At 37.8% G+C, this 22,095-nt stretch overlaps 2 protein-coding genes across 4 annotated transcripts; one reads left to right on the forward strand and one right to left on the reverse strand.

Annotated features, from left to right (window-relative positions):
* Positions 1-366: 366 nt before the first annotated feature.
* Positions 367-2,212, forward strand: LOC306853897 (transmembrane protein 199-like). 2 transcript variants are annotated; one of them, XM_079391582.1, is made up of 7 exons: positions 367-418; positions 669-857; positions 931-1,004; positions 1,115-1,204; positions 1,292-1,334; positions 1,414-1,526; positions 1,607-2,212. In XM_079391582.1, exons 2-7 carry the CDS (start codon positions 686-688, stop codon positions 1,700-1,702), a joined length of 588 nt encoding a protein of 195 aa, XP_079247708.1. In that variant the 5' UTR covers positions 367-418; positions 669-685; the 3' UTR covers positions 1,703-2,212. The 2 variants fall into 2 exon arrangements, with proteins under 2 accessions (XP_079247708.1, XP_079247709.1); XM_079391583.1 differs by having other exon boundaries at positions 672-857; positions 1,607-2,205.
* On the reverse strand, positions 2,092-21,115 carry LOC306853896 (smoothelin-like protein 2). Of its 2 annotated transcripts, XR_013782783.1 has the most exons (11): positions 21,001-21,115; positions 20,288-20,885; positions 8,849-8,930; positions 8,242-8,499; positions 8,088-8,150; positions 7,920-7,986; positions 6,826-6,969; positions 6,615-6,738; positions 5,269-5,420; positions 3,341-3,869; positions 2,092-2,795 (listed from the first exon to the last, which is right to left on the reverse strand). XR_013782783.1 is itself a non-coding variant. In XM_079391581.1 (10 exons), exons 2-10 carry the CDS (start codon positions 20,762-20,764, stop codon positions 3,743-3,745), a joined length of 1,494 nt encoding a protein of 497 aa, XP_079247707.1. In that variant the 5' UTR covers positions 20,765-20,885; positions 21,001-21,115; the 3' UTR covers positions 2,092-3,742. The 2 variants fall into 2 exon arrangements, 1 of the variants encoding a protein (XP_079247707.1); XM_079391581.1 differs by having other exon boundaries at positions 2,092-3,869.
* Between the last annotated feature and the right edge of the window lie 980 nt (positions 21,116-22,095).

The following is a 22,095-nucleotide window of genomic DNA, read 5'->3' on the forward strand; positions in this document are numbered from 1 at the left end:
CTTAGCACTTCCTCTGGACTTGACTGAAAGACTGAATGACCCTGGACTGTTGTTGTATTGTTATGATTTGTTATTGTTTTTTCAAGCATTCAATGAAAAAAAAAAATTGATTTCAGCATTGCGGTCCTGTAAGGAGACATGTCTGTGTCTAGAAAATGTTTTATTTAGTTTTATTTGTCACCACAAATAAAACATATGAACATTATATTATTAATTGTATTTTATTTTCGCCAAATATCATAATTTAATTTATGTTTTTTTTTTCTTAAAATCCTTTTAAGAAAAAATATTTTAACAAAAACCTGTCAAATGCCTCTCTCTAAAAGGCCGAAAATATTCCTTGACAGTAGGTGGCGCTTTGTTTGCATCGGACCTATAAACACACTGACTGGAGAAGAAGAAGACAATCAGCTGACATGTATGTACAGGAAGATTAAAATACATAACTAACTTGAAACAACATAGTTACATTTTGTTAGGAATATTTTCTATAATTTGTGACGCTAATTTGACTGTAGTTGTAGCTGTTTCATAGATTAAATGAGGAAGTTCCTTTTTGCTTTCCGCTACTTTTCTATTTAGAGTTCACATAACTGGATATATTACTGAGAGATATATATATATATATATCTACTATCAAACGCACGTTAAGGTGTTGTGAACTTTAGCAGGCATCTTTGTTATCATGGCTTCTTCGTTTAAAATCGGAGAGAGATTTCGGGAGCAGGCGAGAGATTTGCTGGAGGGAGAATCCGCCGTGTCACAAGAGCTGAGGGAAGAATTGAAGGCCCTGACAGATCAGTCCATCATACCATTCAACTCTGTGAGAAAACTACACAAGCTTCTTCAAGAAAATGGTAATAAACGTGCACATTGTATAGAGCAATTAAATTTATTGCACATTACAATCTGAGTGTGATGTAATTGTAGGACATCCAGTGTATCTTCATGAAATGTTTGAGGACAGCATACTTCATCTTCCAGAAGTTATCGCACCTCCAAGGGTAAGTGAGAATATTTCATTACTCTTTGTGTTTATATTAATATAAGAAATTATATTTTTCACTTTTTTTAAGCTTGGCATTTGTATTTTGTATTTATTTCCACCCAACAGAACCCCCAGTTGGTGGCCCGCTTAGAAAAAATTAAAGCAAAACTTGCCAATGAAGAATATAAGAGAATAACACGGAATGTAAATCCACAGGTGAACAGTCCTCTACAGTCTTTATGTCAAGCACATGCTCTATAGTTATTGAAAATCATGTCAGTATCTTTATATGTTGCCCAACAGGAAATGAATCATCATGGATGTTTAGCAGATTTTGGACAAGAAGGTCAGGATGTTCCCTTTTCTCTTCTCATTTTTAAAGCCTCTCTGTCTTGTTCATCTTATGTGTCATTTGTGTTCTGCAGTGCGTTCGGTGAAGGCAGTTGTTGTTACTGTATTCAACTTCCTGGTAACTGTAGTTGCAGCATTTGCCTGTTCATATCTGGGCAGCCAGTATATCTTCACTGAGACAACATCGGTTAGTGCTCACACCATCAATGCACAATTTTTTGGAACTAAACACTTATTTCTAATGTCTCTGTATGTATTTTATTTCAGAGAGTAATAGCTGCAGTGATTGCAGCATCTGTTGTTGGTCTTGCTGAGCTTTATGTTCTGGTCCGGACTATGGAGGGAGAACTTGGAGAGCCTTGATACCAACTACAATCATCCAATATTGCAATATTTCCATATTTTTTTTGTATCATCATTAATGTCTTTCACTGAACAGCTTCTTTTTCTGTTTGCTTTGTTTCTCTCCAAATCAAAATGATTTGTTTTAATCTAATATTCAGTAAAAAGTCTTTTACAAAGGAATCATTTACACTGAATGCCCAAGATTAGAATTAATCAGACCGTTTTGAATTAATCAAAAGATTAATTAATCAATTAAGTGCTTTTGGAAACCACTTCTTTGATCTCGAGACACAAGGCGGTAAATTATGATCATGTTGTCTTGTTTATCTATGTTCGTATTTATTTGGATGTCCTCTACAGGAGTGTTACTCCTTGTTTCACTTATACAGTAACTAAGAAACGTGATTGTAAATGGTTTGATGTTTATTGTGATTGTTACTGACTCACAAGATGTTGTGTGGAAAAGTCTTTTTTTTTTTTTCTTTTTTTCTTTTTTTACAAGAACATAATAAAAAACATTCAAAAACTAAGTTGACTCAAAAGCATTCAAAAGAAAACAAACAAACATTTATTATATCACACTCCCTGGTGATGCTCACTGTTGAGTCCACCTTTGTTTAACCAGGTTTACAGCATTTGGTTATAATGCAGATCCAGTGCTTACTGTATGTTGTGTACTGTACTTCCTGCACATGCACCAGTGTTTCTGAGCTTTGGAAAAGCAACAGAAACACAGTATAAAAGACAACCAGAAACGTGCAGCTCAGGGTGGCATATGAAACGTTGCTCTTATGCCACTGAAAATTAGAAGAAGAAAAAAAAAAAGACAAATAGTTATAAAAAAATGTGCCAGACTATTTGAGAACAAAATATATACTGTACCTTATATCCTGTACATTTATATTTCTTTCTATCTTTCATTAGTAAGTATGGAATCTGCTAATAGATTTCTATGTCTCCATCTTTGCAGTCTATAAAATGGCTCTATAATCCACTGAATTTAAAATAGTAGTTCATCCAAAAACAAAAATGTACTGACCCTTGAGTTTGTTTCTTCATCAGAACAGATTTGGAGAAATTTAGCATTACATCACTTGCTTACCAATGGATCCTGTGTAGTGAATGGGTGCCGTCAAACAGCTGATAAAAATCACAATAATCCACAAGTAATCCACATGACTCCAGTCTATATGAACATCATAAAGCTACATGTTTGTGATAAACAAATCCATCAAGGCATTTTAACTCGACTTCATCACTTTTGCCCAAAATACAAGTCCATAATCCATAATAATACTTCCAGTGAAAAAGTTCATCCCCTTTTGAACTTTTACATCAAAATCCACCAACATATTAGTTTAGAATTGCTTTGGACTGTTTTTGCGGCGCATAATCTATGCATATTTCTTACCCGACTCAGACAAGACGACCTTTTCACTGGTTTAAAGCTAAATTTTTGACAGAGGACTCATATTTTAGCAGAAAGCAACGGTTTAAAGTTAAAAACATTTTAATTATGGATTTGTTTCTTACAAACATGCAGCTTTTCATTTAATAAGACGTTAATTGATGGCCTGGATTCATGTGAAGTACTTGTGGATTATTGTGATGTTTTTATCAGATGTTGAACTCTAATTTCTGACGGCACCCATTCACTGCAGAGGATCCAATGGTGAGCAAGTGATTTGGAGAAGTAAATTTCTCCAAATCTATTTTCAACAAAGAAACAAACTCATCTACATCACGGATGGCCTAAAGATGAGTACATTTTCATTTTGGCCTGAACTATTCCTTTAACTTCAAGCTGTTTAGTATTAAATCAGAGACCACCATTCTAAAAAGAGCGTGCCATACACAAAAGCCATGTCTCAAAGGGCTGTATAAATAGTCGATGACCTTTTCTTGACTAAAATGCAACCGCAGAAGCATCATGCTTGAAATGGTGTGAGTTCCCATAGACATTTTGCAACCCCATTCTATAGTGACTATATCAGAGCTCAGTTTTGTCCAGCAGGGGGCAGTGCAGATTGTTCAGCTGGGGCTGAAGAGGCCGAGATCTCACTCAAACTTGCGCAGGTGGTTATATAGAGACTGGACGTAAGTAAAGACACACATGGGGTCTGGCTTTCTTCCCATCACCATCATATCCTCCACTTCAATGAGCCTATCACAGCCAGCTTTCTTCCTGGAAATACAGAGAAGCAGATTTAACAGGGATGGGCTTTCATAGCTGTTTTTTATTCATTCTCTATGTCCGTTGACTGTTAAATTTAATATGATAAGTGTAATACATATGTTCAGATGACGTTGGTAGTGCAGTTTAAGGTCTATGTAAATATTTCAGGATGTGGGAATTGGGACACAGGAGTTGCAGGAGCATGATTTCATGTTGCTGGGCTGTCAGGTCGGAGTAGCTGCTCGAGAGGAAGGGGAGGTTCCTTTGAGCTCAACAGGGATTTGTTGGCATGCGTTAGTGGTTTAAAGTGTGCTTTACGGACACCCTAGACTCAGACGCATCGGAAACTAAGTAACTTTATCTTCTGTGCTGTACTGTGCGGTGATGTGGAGCACAACTGCAGATGATTTGTGTCAACTTGTATTTGGAATCATTCTGTTCAGCTTATTGGGTCGGGTCACGCTAAGTTCACATCTCATCTGTCCGGTCTATTCCTATTTAAACACTTTTAATACTTTATTAGAGCTTTTAAATGAAAATGAATATGCTGTCGTTATTTGCTTACCCGTATATCATTACATACTTTTTCTTTCTTTTTTTTCCCTATGGAATGTAAAAGGGGATTTTTACAAGAATGACCTGTTTTTGATACTTTTATGCAGATTTTTGTGTATTTTGGAGCTTGACAGACATGGGTTTGAAATAATATGAGGTTGAGTACAAAATGACAATATCGCTTTAACACAATGGAAACAATGTACTTATGTTTGAGTCAGTAAATTGGGGTTAGCAAATTTAATTAAATTAGAAAAAAAAGTCTTATGCTTATGAAGGCTGCATGTATTTGATCAAAATACAGTAAAAAGTAATACTGTGAAATATTATTTTTCAGTTTTCTGTCTATATATAATTTATTCCTGCATTGGCAAATCAGAATTTTCAACAGTCACTCGTGCCACATGATCCTTCAGAAATCATTCTAATATGCTAATTTCTTACCATTAAAAATGATGAAAACAGTTGTGCTGTTTAATATTTCTGTCAAAACAATGCTAAAAGAAAAAATGTATTTTATTTATTTTAAATAGAAATATTTTGTAACATTATAAATTCCACTTTAGATCAATTTAATACATCCTTGCTGAATAAAAGTATTAATTTCGTTCTTTCTATTTTTTTTTTTTTTTTAATCTCACTGTCACCAAAGTTCTGAACAGCAGTGAATATATAATTTTTCTTGTTAATTGTGTATTTTTTTTCTTGGTCATCTACCCTTTTCAGTGTGTGATGGGATGACAGTAAGACAAACTACTCAACTTTTAAGAGGTTAAGGAACCATGAAGTGTGTTGACATGTCAATGCTATTGTGAAAAGGCTGAACAGAATCGCCTCCATTCCAGTGACTTACTCTGCAGTGCTGAATGCCAGCTCAAAGTTATGTTTGCGGTCGGCAGGGGACAGGATGTTGTAGTCAAACTCTGTGGGGAAGAAAGAGTGGACCAGGGCACAGAATGCCATGCCGTCACTCCAGGTGGATGAGAAGTTTTGAATGTCGATGTTCTGCAGATTAATGGGAGAGAGTGAAGCTATTATATTTCACAGCACACTGAGGTTTTGCTCCTATACCCTTCAACACAAAGTCAAAGTTGACTTCATATATTTTCTTAAATGTGCATGTTATCCCAAAAAAGACCCGTTTTTGTAATTTTCCATAAAAATAATTGTATAGAAAATACATAAAAATATAACTATGCCTCACACACCTGAATCATACATGTAAGTAGGTACACACACACACACAAACACACACACACACACACACACACACACACACACACACACACACACACACACACACACATATATATATATATATATAGGGTTATTATATTTAATTAAGACTAAAATTAAAACCATTATTTTTTCATTACTTGAACTAAATAAAACAAGATATCAAAAACTTAAACTTTATTTTTAGATAGTTGCCAACATTTTTATTTTTCATTTAATTTGCCAAAGTAGTGTGCCGAATTTATATTTTTTTCATCAATTTAATTTAAGAATATAATAAATCTTAAGGGAATAATAATAATGAATAACAATACATTTTATTTTCCGTATTTTCTCTTAAACCATGGGCATAAAAGAATAATAATTTTCTTTGAGAGTCTGCAGACGTGCTTGTGGCAGTCAGAGCAGATGTTTTATTGTTGTCTGGCTCTTATCTTCATATGCTGAAATTTCTGTACACCTCATCATTTAATAGTGTTAATTTTTCATCCATAGCTGGAAAATCTGACAGGCTCAGACATTTTCTGTCACTGAGGGAAATGGAAACCGTCATGCGTGTTGTCAGCTGTCTACTTTGCTTCTCATGTTTACATACTGGTCTCTGTTGACTCTAAATTAGGCTTGACCATTACATTACTATCTCTAACTAGAGCCACATGGGCTGGTTTGCAAAGCCACACTAGAGTCAGGCAGAATATATGGAACACTAATACCACACATAATGTTCATTCACTCTCTTTTCGTTGCTAATAAAGTTGATACGTTAAAGCTAATGGAGAGAATAACACTTCATAATGTGCTAATCTTAAAATAATATAATAGGAAGCCCTGTGATGCATGATAATCCTCATTTTATCAGGCTGAAGTGTTGTTAAAAACCATAGTTTTAATACACTATATGTGTGCAAAGCCCCCTTTTTTCTGCTGATTTGAGATAAATCCCATGATCCATCAATGTCTTACCTGGTACCCAATGGTCTTGGATCGACACCATTCCAGAAGAATCTGCTTGATACTGCTAGCACTGGATACTCCAAAACTCTGAGAGCGTTTCAGCTTCGGTTTGGAATCCACAGGCTTGGGTCGACTTAGTTAGGAAGATCAATGAAAGAGTTTTTTTTATTATTCAGAACATAAAAGAAAGGTTGCATAAACATGCGGATGATTCCATTACCTGTTGTTCTCAGAGTCCAGCCTCTCAAAAATGGACCTGCGAGCCTGGGCTCCAATGTTTCGAGGTAAAGTCTGGGACCGCACAAGCTCCCGTCTGCGATCAATACCTCTACCAAAGGATAAATCTCCTGACATATCCACGTTCCTGATACAAAGAGAAAAAGATGGCCCAGAAACATTTCAAATTATTTAAGCATTTTAGATTTTCCAGTTGTCTAATCCAAGGGTGTAGGTTTGGGTTTAACAAACCCAGGAGACTAATATAATCCCTATAACCATTTTAAATGACCATTTTCCAAATTTATGTTTTTATTAGGTCTGCTTGAAACATAAATGAACTCGCCAACAGATGTGTGGTAGACAGCATCACTTTTAATTAAATATGTTACATTACTTAACATAAAAAAAGAATTTAATTTAGAAAGGGAAACAAAATATATTTTACAAATAAAAACACAGGACAGAAAAATACAATACCGATAACACTTCACAATAAATTATATATCATAAACTAAAAATTAGCTATTTTTTTACAGCATTAATCTAAGTTAATGTTAATTTATAAATATATTACTCTCCATTGTAATCTCATGTTTATTCTAAATACATCATGTTATTTTATACAACTTTTATACTATATATATATATTTAATTTTTTAAAAAGAAGCCTCTTATGCTAACCAAAGCTGCATTTATTTGATTAAAAAAAACAGTAATGTTGTGAAATATTATTACAATTTACAATAACTGTTTTCTATTTTTAATATATTTTTAAGATTTTGTAATTAATTTATTCCTGTGATGGCAAAGTTGAATTTTCAATATTACTCTAGTCTTCAGAGTCACATGCTCTTTCCATATTAGTGTGCTGCTCAATATTTTTGTGAAAACTTTTGTAACATTATACATATCTTTACTGTCAATTTTGATGTGACGCATCTAGATAAATACAAAAAATGTACAAAAAAACGCTTGTTCACGGTTTATGATAACTAATGTAAAAAAATGCAACCTCATTGTAAAGTGTTACCAAGACTATCTTGCTCAGTGGAAGCCTTTATTTGCACTTATTACACATATTCACACTCGACCCACCTGTCTGTACAGTGTGGAAAAAGCCCAGAGTAAGTCACTGACTTGGCTGGAGCCGAAGATGCTTTCTCTGTAAAACAAAACATGTAGCAACACAAACAATGAGACATACTTTATGATAAAAGCACTGCTGTATATATGAGTCACAGAGAACGGCTGAATTTATCCTACCACTAAGCCGTGGAGAACCCATAGTCCTGGCAGGAGTCGGAGCCCATGTTTTCACAGACGATACTGTAACCACAAGACCAGCACAGACATTTAGGAGATGACAGCAGAAAGACTCATCTGTAGCCTCACTTTGTGAAGTTATGATGAGTCATACCTGCATGAACAGGAGACTCTAGTTGTGGCTGGTTATTACTAGTGACCGGCTGACTGTTTGTCAGTGAATCTGTTATGGCTGACGGCGTGGCTTGCATCGGGCTACCAGGTGACTCAGGACTTTTCATAAATTCGGAGTCAGCCACTTTGGTGGTTGCTGTGATTGGCAAGTGTGGCATCGCCATTGAAACGGAGGCCGAGTGCTCCTGTGACACGCAGTTGGGTGGTGAGATTCTCCTCAAAGGCATAGTGGAGTTTTCTGATTGGAGAGATGATGGATTGTGGTCAGTTAGTTTCAATTGAAGCAGTATAATGTCCCATTCATACTAATAACTATTTTAGTTTTTACGCCAATGTACGATAACGTTATGTTTATTCTAAGTGCACTCTGCAGTTCACAACACATAGGACTAATTTCGTTGTGTCGTGGCTTGTTTTTGTTGTGTTTTGTTAATTTTGTTGTGTTTCAGCTTGTTTCTGTTGTGTTTTGCTAATTTCGTTGTGTTGCGGCTTGTTTCCGTTGTGTTGCGGCTTGTTTGTATTGTGGCTTGTTTCTGTTGTGTTGCGACTTGTTTTGTGTGGTTTTGAGAAGTAATTATGGGTAATACCTGTTGAGGATAAGTGTCCATTCTCCAAGCCTTGGGAAACTGGTGAAGGATCCACTTCAATGGGCTCATCTCGCTCAACACTCTGTTAGAGAGAGAAGCAGCATTTATGGTTAATCTTTAAAAAGACTAATGATTTAATTACACTGTTAAATATAATCTTTAGCAGATCTCAGAATGAATATACATTTTTTCATACTGTACATTATATGTTGTAATGCCTAAAGTAATCTGCGGCATTTAAACACGATTGCTAGACAAACAATATGGAATTTTAATATCAGCATTTTTTGGTTATCAATAAATTGGTTATAAATAAATCAAGCCTTTAAAAAACAAGTATCTTTCTCAAGAGGCACAGTTCCAAATTGTTAAGCACCAAAACAGGGTAAGGAACATGAGACACATGATTATCCAATAAACCCTAATCAGAAACATGAAAAGAGCCAAAGTGGCTTCAAATGAGTTCTTCAGAAGGTCATATTCAGCTAAAGCAAGTGAATGATGTAATCTGGTCAAAGACATTTGATTTATGAGTTTACTAAGAAATCTCTATGGAGTCCAGTGATGTTTACAGAAGCCTAGTCTCTTTAAAAAAATAAATCAAAGCTCTGGATCAGAGCTGATGTGGGTCATCAATAGATATGGCTGCTTTGCTGGTCTATTTTAATCTTTAATAGCCACTTGTGCCCTCTAGTCTGAACTAAATGCAAGAACACATGCTAACGTAAATGCCTTGAAGTTACATGCTGACACATGAAGGTCACCGCCTTGCTTTATTTCCTTCAGACCTCAACCATCAAATACTTATACAGATACAGATGTTTGGCCTCGGCTGCAATGAGCTAACCATTATAAAAGCAGATTGCCTCCTAAGAGGGTGGCGGACTAGTTGTTTAAGGCCTGCAACAAACCAAACGAATGACTGTGCATGTTTAGTTGTCTCTTGCACTGTCATTAATTACCTGGCAGCTTATCAATGGGCTTTGAAAAGCTCCTTTGTGTGCAGCCTGACCCTCACTAGTAAATGCAAACACATGCTAATATGCAAACAAATGTGCCTTCATGCAAAGGAAGTGCTCATTTATGAGTGCAAATAGAAAAACACAGGGATTAAAAACAAGGCACGCAATCAGTACATTTTAAAAGAGAAAAACTTTCTAGCGAGACTCAAGGAGTAATTGAACTGGGGGCCAGGTGACATCACATCTAAAGAATGCTAGAGGGGTGTGCGGTCGGTGCCGGTCCCATTGAAAGAAGGAGATAGGGGGAGACAAAATTCACCCCAACCATGAAACATATCCAACTCTGATTTGCTGGCTGAACACGCAGGTTTTCAATGCTGGACTGCGTCATGTGTCAGTCTCTCTAGGGGATATCAGCATACATGTGACTGTTTAGTGATAGGGAACATGTATTGTAGTGTTTTTGCACAGCCTCATTTTGTAAAAAAACACCGCCTGCAGCCAATAGAGTTTGTATCTGAAATTCCTTCCAAATGCATTGGTTCAGACACTATTTTGGCACAGAGGTCACCTGCTGCTCGGCCCCTGGGCTAAATTAAGAGGTGTAGGGGGAATCTAACCACACCCATCTCATGTTCACTGAACCGCATGCACTCACCCAAGTTGCTCTTTTTTCCTCCAGGAACAACACATTCCCCATCCCAGAGAATGCATCATTGCATTAATAGAGAGGAGCAATAAAACAAGTGCAGGAAATAGGGAGGTGAGACAGAACATGTGGAAAAGCACTTTAGTCTAAGGCTACAACTAACAACTATTTTGATAATCGATGATCTTCTTTAATTTATCAATTAATCGAGCATAGTATTGCACTGCTATAATAACATTACTTTTTATTTTACTTTTATTTTTCAAACCTATTAAAGTACTATGATGATAATCATTTAGCTGTTCAGCCCAACTTTAATCTTGAAACAATGATTGGTTCACCAATATGACAATGCCATCAGGTTTCGGAGCAGATCAGTGAGTTGCTGGCCTTAAAAGAATGATTTATTCACAGATTGGACTGGTTTCAAACTGATTATTGAATTGTTTACTTGATGAGTGATGCATTCAGATCAGCTGAATTCACAACTGAATCATTCCTTTATATCTGTGAACTAGTTCAAGTAATTCTTTGAGAACAATTGGCTCAAAAGTAAGATTTGTTCATGAACTGCACAACGCAATCAGGCATTGACTAGTCCATTGAAATGAGTTGTTAAATGTTGCGATTAGATCAGTCAAGTTCACAAATTAATTAATGTTATTAATGTCAATAATGAATTATTGAAAAGAATCGGTGATTCATTCAGGTATCGGACATAGCCACTGGGTCTCAGATCAAGTCTCGAGCAGATAATTGAGTCGTTAATTCAATCAGTCAAATTCACAAATTAACTAATTAATGGTATTTGTGAAACAATTCAAATGAACATTGGTATCTGGTCTTGAACAGATCATTGAGTTGTTAACTGCTACAATCAGTCATATTCACAATTGAATCATTCAATGCTATTGCTGTGAACTGTGTTCAACTGATTCGTTTAAAAGACTATTTTCAATATCAATTATCATCAACATGGCAGTTTAGTTGATCAGCCAAACGAGTCCTCTAGCCACACACAAAAGGGAAATTTTTTTTTGACAGTCTATACTTTTGTCCTCAGGGAGGGTCACTCATCTCTTGTACGTGCTGTTTCTCCATAACTGAGGACACTCAAAGACAATAAGGGACACTTTTGACAATAGCGTCGTCTCTCAGACTATTCAAAACAGACCACTAGAGGACTGAATGCAGCCCCTTCAGAGACACAGTAATCACTCCTGCAGGTGAGAAGACAAGAAAAGGCCTTAAGGAGTCTTTTTCTTACAATAGGCCGAATGCCTCTAAATGCGGTTACTATGTACAGTCCGCTCAGACAATGGACTCCCCACACAGAAAACCTTTCATTTGAGTCTAAATGTCCCTCTACGGCAAAATAAGAATTTCCCCAGTGTTCTGGCAGCCTGCCTGTGCAGTGCTGGGGTGCATAAAAGGAGATTTTTCTGTGGATAATCACAAGGTTGTATTGTATATAATCTCGGAGTGATTTGATGGTGAGTGAAATAGGAGTTGAGCATTGTTACTGTAAGAGCAAACAGAGAGCTGCTCTGTGTATGATCCGAGAGATGAATGCCAGTTTTGATGAAGCGCTGTGTGTGTGCGCATCTGATTTTAAATGCATCTAAGAGGATATTCTTGCCTCAGTGTGACATTTGAGATTCTTGGAACGTTGTGGTGGCGGGGGAATGGAATGGAACATAAACAACAATAGAGGGCATGTTTGTGGGAGAACTCTGGAGGGTTCAGAGGACTAATTCCAGCCCCTGTCACTCAAATCCTACAGATAGCCAGCTCTTACAAGGCCCTCTCTGGTATTAATAAGCCATACTAAGAGTGCTATTTATAATTTCCAATGTACAAATAGCTGGGCTCACTTTTGAAGCAGGAGGGTCTTGATCAGGAAAAGCGGAGTGGATGCTGTTTAAGGCATAAATCTACAGTCTGAAAAACAAAAGAATCATTCGTGACTGAAGAGAAATATTTGTCCCCCAATTTAGCCGATAGTAATTTAAGGGTTGTTTTTCTTGCTGTTAAAATGTCAGAGAAAGGTAGAGTCTATAAAGTTGAGACAGACAGGGATGGGATGCCTGGTTTGTGAGGGTCTTTGGTCTGTAATTTCCTTCACAAACTCGAGTGTTTGTGAAGAAAGAGGCCCAAACACCTGTTTTTTGAAGCACCACAAAGCCCGCAATTTCTTTCTTCTAACAGAAGCAAGAATGGAAAGAAAACCAGTGCAGGGGCATTTGAAAACTCAGCTGCATGTGAACTACAACAGTTCCTTGGGAGTTGGGTGTGTTTGATTATCATTCCCACATACTCCCACATTCACAAATCTAAACTGTAAAAAGCCTTGTTGTCCTCCAGGCCACATAAATTCAAGCCCTGAATCTGACCTTCTAAATTAATTTAATTGGTGTAACCAAATGTGGTCAAGTTGATTCCGTCATATTAAATACTGGTTAGAGTCCAGTCTGACATTATTATGAATTATTAGGAGTCAGGATATTCAAGCTTTGAGGATTACTCTCAATTCTTGGCCCGTTTTAAGTCAGACAAGACCAATTAAGTGATTTGTTAGCTTAAGATGTGCTCAAACTGGATTACTGAAGCAATAAGTTTAACTGGTGCAACTGAATCATTTGAATTCCCAAATGAATCATTCAGGGCTGTTTGTAAAACGGTTCACGGAAAATAATTGGCTGAAAGAGAATCGCTTGATTTCACAGATTAATTATTTCATGTTATTTGTGGACTAGTTCAATTGGATTTGTCTCAACAGAATTTTGTTCACAAATCAAAATTCTGCAACATCTCTTTACGAAATGTAGTTTCCTAAAGTTTTCAGAAATTAAAATACGTAGAGTTTAGATATTCTAAAAAAAACCTGACTTAACTTTGCTACCATCCACCTGGTATTTTAAATGCTACCACATAAGTACATTTTAGGTTGCCTAACAAAGCATTTTTACACCTCTTTGGTGTACCAAAACATCCTCATAGTGGGAAATGCACTGGAAAATGAACTTTACATTACTCATCTATAAACAATGTTCTGACACAAGGAGCTCCTAGACTCTTGAGAAACCTCTTCAGATTAAAACTACATGACCATGCAGCGAGTCTACTTCACCACGGTTGATGGTTTGTAGCCCAGAGGGATTCACTACATCTACAGCCCCACCTGCACAGACGGAGAACACAAACCTGGGCGGTGGTCAAACACACCACCTCAGGCCAGAGAGAGAAAATGGACCATTTTAAGAGTTTGCATCCAAAATCTAAGAGCTTAACTTTCTTAGACTTTCTAGCACCAACTGAGACACCAATGGCCTTTTACTGCAGTGACACACACATGGGAAGTAATGTGACTCCATATAGGGTGGATAGGCAAGGTCTTAACTAGAACTTCTTCACCGAATTTTTCCCAATCTTGGCCCTTTTGCATTCCTACAAGGCAGAACAATGGTTCCTGAAGGGCAGTGAGGTCATCCCGTAAACACAGAATTATTAACCTGTAACCACGGAGATGAAAATACATGGCATTGTCTGGAAGTAATTAGGAGAGCCAGGGGCAGCATGGGAGCGGCTGGATGTCTTTCTCTAGCCCCCCATCCACAATCTATTCTCTCTTTTCCACCCTCCCTCTCGCATTCCCTCACTCTTTCCCTCTTTCTCGCCCTCTTACTCTCTCTCGCACTCTACTGTATTAATAGCTGTGCAAAGGTTTTTTGTTCTACTCCTTCTTCTCTGCCAGGAATCTGTGCTGGACATGGAGATCCAGGCAGGGCAACGGGAGGAGATTAAACGATCTGTTCCATTGTGAGTGCTTTGGCTTCGGGCCAGCACCGGGCTGGAAACGTCAAACATATCTCACACAAACACATGCAAACAAACACATGTTAGTATGTTCAAGTAAGCTCATTTAACCCTCCTGCCAAGGCGTAAAATTATACAGGCGCATTTTCATACGCATTTGCCTCATAAATAAAGGCTTGGAGTCCAGCAGCCTCACAAATGTGGATGCTTAAATGAATCTTTGCAAACAAATGCTCAGCCTTTAAGCCTTTGGAAGCCTACTTGGCTACCTGGCAGGCTGTCCAAATCTAGACAACTCCCAACATCAAAACCGAATTTAAAAGCAAGCATGTCAGATCAAACAACATTCCTCTGGGCTCCATGTAACCAAAGTGGACCGTTTTAAAAACAACTCGACTTTGGCAATATTATATGGGTGAAAACTAGATGTACTGGCACTCTGGGGTGAGGCAAGTCAAAGTGATGAGGGTGTTTCTCACACTGCCAGAGCCAAACATGGGATTTGAACTGCTGTTATGGTCATGACGTTTGGCAACATGGGGTATATGTAGAGGAAAAACGGTCCTCGCTGCAGATGTGTGGTGTGTATAAACATGTCACAGAAGGCATAAATGTTTATGGTTATGTCATAACATGGTGAACGGTGTATGTCAAAACTATAATTGTTAACGCTTCTTTGCCAGTTTAAAATTTCTTGACTGAAAAATACTTGCTATATGACAATCCACTGAAAAGATAGATTAGAGGATTCATTTTTGAGCACCTCAACAAAAACAATATACATCTTCATTTGTTACCTACTTTTTTACAATTCATTTACTTTAACAGTACATGTTGTCTTCACAGTGGAAAACGTGCATTACGTCTGTTCTTAGGACTAGTTTGTCTCAAGAAAATTGTGCAAATTCTGCTAGCTGCTACAAGCCTAGTGGAGGATGTTAATGCCGTAATGCAGATGATTCAATCTCTTTGAGAAGGGCGGATTGACTTTTGTCACTGAGATTACTGATGAAAACCATTAACAAAGGGTGTTTGGATTTTGTTGGTAAAACTAAGATGAGGTAAAATAAGTGCACCATGACAATTAAAAACACACTGTTGATGAAAAATATTTATAAGGCACTAATACTTTTTTAAAGATAAGTCTTGAAAATATGAATTTTGAACAGAGAAAAATCACCATTAAACTGAAGTGCTACATATTTAATGTATAAAATGTTTAAATATATATGTTGCACTCACTCATCAAGTGATTTAACTAAACTAAAACTAGATGCTATTTTATCGGAGTAAAACTGACTAATATAAATCAATATAACTTGATGAAATATTGACTAAATTTAAATGATATGTTCGTCAAAAGACAAAAACTAAGACTAAAATGAAACTGAAGAATCTAGAGAACTAAAACACAAAATAGTTAGTTGAGAGATTTGTGAAACCCACTGTCAACTAGGTTAACAACCCAAACCAAGATGCTAGAAGACAGCTGTTAATATCTACTCTGATGCCATTGCTAACTTGCAATGTAGAGCAGCTGAAAAAAAAAAAAAAAAAAAAAAACCTCTTAGACAAGGATCTGGAGGCCAAATCCAGGCCGGATAATCTTCATTATTTGGGACTGACAGCATGAAGCTAAGAGGAAATCAAATGAGTTTGTCTAATACTAAATATCTGCAATCTCTGTTAACATATTTGTGTCTGTGTGTGTCTATATCCTTTCCCTGAGATTTTGAGCGTGCTTTAACAGAGTTACCACAGATAACACCCGTGCAAATCTTATCTTCCTCCCACCCCAATCTTCGCTCTCTCCCTCACATGCCCTGGAGAACCACAGCAGAACACACACATGTGTTCTAATGGGAGTCAGAGTGTCTGAATTTTACAATGCAGTGACTATGCTGAGGCACAGTAGAATCAAAGATAACCCACTGACCCCTAAACAATTTATTCACATCAGCAGTAACGGCAGGCAAGAGGCTTTTTTATGCTCGAGGCCAAATGTGAGCGTACGATGGGAACAGGCTCCATAGGTGTGGTTCCCAGCTAAGCACCTGTCCTTCAAAACCGAGAGACTCCAGAGGAGTCCGGCAGTGCTATATCTACACCACAACCCACAGAGTAAAGAAAGGGTGTCCTGGGTGTTCTTTAAATCCTGACTCACGCAGTGTACTTCAAATGAGGCAGAATGTCGACACAATGGCTCATTGAAACCGCAGAAATGCAGCGGTAATTGGCAACAGCATTGCAGGACTCCTCTGTGGAGACAGCACACAGTGACGGCAGAGCAAAAGCATGACGCCTGAACTCTGGACAGGAAGAGGAACACAGGATGATACAGTTCATGTATGTTTAAAGTTTTGACAGTAAAGTTGCAGTAAAACATATATAATGAACCTGGTATCCAGTTGTCATGAGTAATTGTCATATATATATATATATATATATATATATATATATAGTGCCCTCCATAAGTATTGGAACAGTAAAGACAAAATTGCTCTGTTGGCTGTGGAGTCAAGACATTTACAAATATGATTAAAAGATGAATATGAGACAAAACTAGAATGTCACATTTTATTATTAGCCGTTTCAACACATACATGTTTTACCAAATAGAAAGATCAGCACTTTTAGAGTTCATCCCACTCATTGATGTGAGCATAAGTATTGGGACAGTTGAACATAAGGCAGATATAAAAGATTAAAAGCTATTATTTAATTGCAGATCCCATGCGCACAATCACAGCAGTGAGTCTGTGACCCATAGACATCACCAGACTCTTGGTCTCATCCTTTGAAATGCTTTTCCCAGCCTTTAATGCAGCCAATTCCAATTGTTGCTTGTTTTGTGGAGTTTCTGCCTTTACTCTCCTCTCCAGCTGGTGAAATTCATGTTCAATCAGATTTAAATCTGGAGATTGACTTGGGCAATCTAAGACTTTCCATTTCTTTGCCCTTATAAATTCCTTGACTGAACTGGCAGGGTGTTTTGGGTCATTGTCCTGATGCAATATGAAGCACTTCCCAATTAATCTGGTGGCATTTTCTTGAATATTGGTAGGTAAGATGGTTTTGTACCCTTCCAAATTCATCCTGCTACTGTCATCATACATTAAGTCATCAGTAAAGTTGAGAGGTCCTGTTCCAGAGGCAGAGATGTATGCTTGGGATCATTGCAGTTCCCTTTTTTTCTCCACATTTTTGCTTTCCCATCACTTAGATAAAGGTTCATCTTTGTCTCATCGGTCCATAAACACAGTTCCTAAACTCTTCTGGCTCATCTTTGTGCTTTTTTGCAAACTCTAATCTTGCCTTTCTATTTTTGGTGCTGGCCAGAGGTTTGCATCTTGCTGTGTAGCATCTGTAATTCTGTGTCAAAGTCTCCTGAGGACAGTAGATTGTCAGAGCATCAGCCCAGCTTTCTGGAAGTTGTTGGTGATTTTACAGACACGTCTTTTAGGATTCATTTTCACAGCTTTTATGATTTGTCTGTCATCAACTACTGTTGTTTTCTCAGCCGATCAGGTCGTTGTTGGTTGCTGGAGTCGCTGGTGGTTTGCAAACTCTTGATTTCTCCATGCCCTTTGTTTTTGCTAGAGCTCTAACTGACTTCCTCTTTTCTTTTAGCATCCAAATTGCTTGCTATTCTCTCAAAGTCAGCTCCCTCGTCTTCATCCTGGTTTGTGTGTGTCATCGTCGAATGCAAGATTCAGAATGCAGAAGTAATGGATATAACTGATACGACACATTCCCTGCTTTTAATATCTGAAGAATTAATGCAACAGGACACAGCTGATCACTTAGAAAGACCTGTGAGGCAACTGTTCCAATACTTATGCTCACATCAGATAGAGGGATGAAACTCTAAAAGTACTGAACTGCTTAGCTGGTAAAACATCTATGTGTTGAATCACCCAATAATAAAATGTGACATTCTGTAATTTTGTCTCATATTCATCTTTTAATCATATTTGTAAATGTCTTGACTCCACAGCCAACAGAGCAATTTTGTCTTTACTGTTCCAATACTTTTGGAGGGCACTGTATATATATAATATATATATATCTTTCATCTATCCATCCTTCTTTCTAACTATCCATCCATCCTTCTTTCTATCTATCTATTAATTTTCAATTAACTTTACATATAAATTCAAATTTCATTTATGCATCTTGTTTGCATCAATTTAAATTCAAATTCAGAGGACTATGAACTGTAGTGAGAGAGGCCAAGCATAGAATGACAGACAGAAAGAAAGACAGAGAGGGAGTGATAAATGAAGAGGACTGGAGACAGTGTTTCGTGTGAGACAGAATGATAGTTGAGAGACAAGAACAAGAAATGCCTCAGATACAGTCTGAGATTGAGCCCAGGATAAACTGTTATTTCCCAAGAACGGAAAGTACATCAGGCCTCTGAAAGAATCAGAGACAGACACGGAGTTAGAAGGAAGAGCGTGAGATAAAGAGTGATACTCATGATATCCGCAGGTGCTCTCAGTACAGCCACGTGGAGGCAGGCCAGCACACATCCCCACACGGAGTCTTGCTGTCTTTTTCCAGTCTTTCCTCTCTCGCTCACTTTTTCCTGCAGGCTGAGCCTGAAAGGGAACGCTCTACAGACCTGCCACAACAGTCTCTCCGAGTATTTTACAAGCCCAGAACGTAGCTCTCTGATTATGCGGTTGACAGGTGTGGATGTGGCAGGGAAGATAACAGCCTTCCTTGTCTCTACTGACTCTCACTCACAGCCAAAATCAACTGAACTCCCTGCTACTTCAATTATGATGATTTAGAAAAATCGTTTACAAACCTAAGTCTAAAACAAGACCTTATGAAACAAGCCAATGAAATTTGCATGCTATGCAAATTATAGTATTTTTATACGCCATAACACAAGCTCTAAAGTAATGAGTGATGACTGCTTGATGTTTGAGTTTTACTGTCACAAGCAGCAGCTGTTAAAGGCTTAAAGCTGACAGGTTCAGCTCAACAGACAGTCTCCTCAAACAAAATAAAGCTGTAGTCCTGTAATCCTGAATAGAGCCATTATCCATCATATCAAGAACTGCATCTCAGGATCCTCAACTGCCTCAAGATTTTACACTATAAATATACAATCTATGAAATGTACATAATCAAATAAAGCATGCTTTGAAGAAATGACATCTGTTAAAACTTGGTTTGATCAGTGCTAATGTGAACAAAACATCTGGGTTGTTTGAGCATTTTAAAATGATTGTTTTAATTAAAAATGTGTCATTTCACAAAAATCTGGAGCCTTTACACAGACTGAGTGAAGGCAGATTTTGTTCTTGCTCCAAATTATGTGCAATACTGCATAAAAGCCATAATAAAACATGCTGCTTTCTGTGTTAATTAATCGCAGCATTCGAGCTACCTTAATTTAATTCCATAAATTCTTCATTTATTATCAGCTCATATTGTTAATTTAATTATTTTTAAGCATCAATTTCATAACTTTACTCCTGCAATTTTAATTCCCATGTATTTATGCAGCATTAAACAGCCTCTTTTCAAGAATTTAAGCCACTTCAGATGCAGTTTCCATGCTGCCTTTGCAGTTTAAAAAATGCATTAATTTTATAAAATAGATCCAACTCTAAATTCTGATTGTAAAGTGACTATAAAATTTATATTAATTTATTAAGTTGCTTAGTAGCTTGTCAATATCGCAAAAACACTACTTGGTTTTTGAATTATTTATTTGCTGTGAATAAAAACTGTGGCAGTGAAGTATCTGTCACTTGATCCAAACATCATCCCACATTTTTCAGAGACTGCGTCAAAGGTGAGACAAATTCTGCCCTTATAAACATTCAGTTAGTTTGTATACATTATCCAGCTTTGGGCTTCTCTCTATATGTCTAAATATTTAGTTTTCGAACATAAAGTTCTTCACATCAATTCATTCTTTCCAGTTCTACGAAATGACCTCTCTCGAGGTCAAGCGTCTATTTAAACACATTCTCGCAAATGTCTACTCACATTAGTTTTGCTGGTGACGGAGAAGGTGGCTCTGCTGGAGAAGCGTGTGGCAGTGGGGCTGGAGGCAGAGCTGCTGGCGGAGCCGGTCAGAGCTGCTACGCTGGGGGCCATAGATGGTGGAGACTGATGCCCCGCGTTGCTGCTGTTGCTCTGTGGTGGAGCCGATCCTTCAGTGTGAAGTGCGCTTCTGTCGCACACCGACCCCGTCAGCATCTCTACCTGTCGGGTCAGGGCCTCTAACTGACCCCTGAGCTGCCGGTTCTCCTGCTGCAGCTGCGCCACGGCCCGGCCCAGAGGTCCGCTCACATTAATGGCCTCTTCTAGTCTCCGCTCAATGCCCAGCTTGAAAGCGCTGACGTCCACATGGATCTCTCGCACCGCATCCCGCAATGTGGTTTCATAGCGGGCCAAAGCGGCACACACCGTCTCCCCTTCCGGAGAGCCCTCGGCCACTGATGCCAACGGGCCTGCGTCCATCTCCGCTGTGAGTCCAGGTACCTTCCTTTACAGTCCTACACCAAATTAAAATCTGTCTCTGATATTTCCCTCTTGAAATAGTTTACAGTCCCAAATCATATAGAAATCCAGAGGGACTGGCCTGTGAATACAAAACTCAGTCAGATACAAACTTTGTTTAATTATCTAATGAATAAAAAACTTAAAAAAAAAATCTTTAAACCTCACCCAACTTAAAATTGTGAGTGTTTACAGACCTTATGTTTCAGAGTGATTTCTCGGCTGTGAGTGTGTCTGAGAGGGTGAGTTCAGCCCGCCGTGCTGTTTTAAAGTACAGCTCTCACAGTCACGTTAACCTCCTACTACTCCTGCAGCCCGGGGGAGGGAGCAGAGAGAGGGCGGGAACAAGAGAAAAGAGGAGGAGAGATAGAGCTCCACTTTATCCTGGCTCCCCCTCCTTCTTTCCACTGTATCTGTATTAATCTCCAGTGCTCTGTCTCTGCTCTCTCTCACTCCCTGTTCCCCACTCTTTTTTTTCTCCTGACAGATAAAGGCCACTGCTCACATTTCTCCAGCTCAAGCATGTCCCACTGTCTCAGCAGTGCTATATCAGAGAGAAACAGACACGCCTTTTGTTTTTTTGCCCTTTGTCTCACTTTCGCTGGGTTTAGAGTGTGGTGGTTGAGGTCAGGATAAAGACTGCACTCTTATCTCCAGTTTCACAGACAAGGCTTAAGCCTAGTCCTAGACTAAACTCTAAATCTGATTTCAACTGAAGGAAACTTGCACTGATTGATCTTAAAACATGTCAGTGCCTTAGTTTTGTCTTAAGATGCACACCAGTAATGCTTTTTTCCAAGGCATGTTTATAAAAATTACTTAAATGTCCAAATTGAACTATGGCCTAATTCTGGTTTAGGCTAAGCCCTGTCTATGACACCGGCCTTAAAGTTTTAAAGTGCCTGTTTACACTGTAAAGCATGACAGTATGCGGCTTAAAATGTCCTAACAAGTTTCAAGAGGAAAGCAATTTGCCTGTTTGTGCTGAATGTGAAAATGCTGCACGATGCGACACAATCACATGCAGTCTGTACATACTATTTGATGATTATTCTTGTTGCATGAATCTTGGTTAGGACATTTAGGAAATTTACTTTTCTTAGTGTAACCTAATGTAATTGAATCGATTGAATAATATTACTTTATTTTAATTCCTATAATATATATTTTTATTATTTTACATTTAATATTTACTACTTAAAATATGTTATAAATATACTAAAATATTAAACTTCTTTCATAAATATATGAATTGTATAAACAAAGATATTATTATTATTATCATAACTAAT

The sequence above is a fragment of the Barbus barbus genome, assembly GCF_936440315.1.
Source record: "Barbus barbus genome assembly, chromosome: 34".
NCBI lineage: Eukaryota > Metazoa > Chordata > Actinopteri > Cypriniformes > Cyprinidae > Barbus > Barbus barbus.

Bases quoted from the DNA above. Each gene is read 5' to 3' on its own strand.
- LOC306853897 (XM_079391582.1), top strand. From the start codon at position 686: ATGGCTTCTTCGTTTAAAATCGGAGAGAGATTTCGGGAGCAGGCGAGA. The intron at 1,005-1,114 runs GTAAGTGAGAAT...TCCACCCAACAG, and splicing joins AAGTTATCGCACCTCCAAGG to AACCCCCAGTTGGTGGCCCG. The intron at 1,527-1,606 runs GTTAGTGCTCAC...ATTTTATTTCAG, and splicing joins TCTTCACTGAGACAACATCG to AGAGTAATAGCTGCAGTGAT.
- LOC306853896 (XM_079391581.1), bottom strand. From the start codon at position 20,764: ATGGACGCAGGCCCGTTGGCATCAGTGGCCGAGGGCTCTCCGGAAGGG. The intron at 6,970-7,919 runs GTGGGTCGAGTG...TCTTTGTATCAG, and splicing joins TTTCCACACTGTACAGACAG to GAACGTGGATATGTCAGGAG. The intron at 5,421-6,614 runs GTAAGACATTGA...ATTAATCTGCAG, and splicing joins CCAAGACCATTGGGTACCAG to AACATCGACATTCAAAACTT.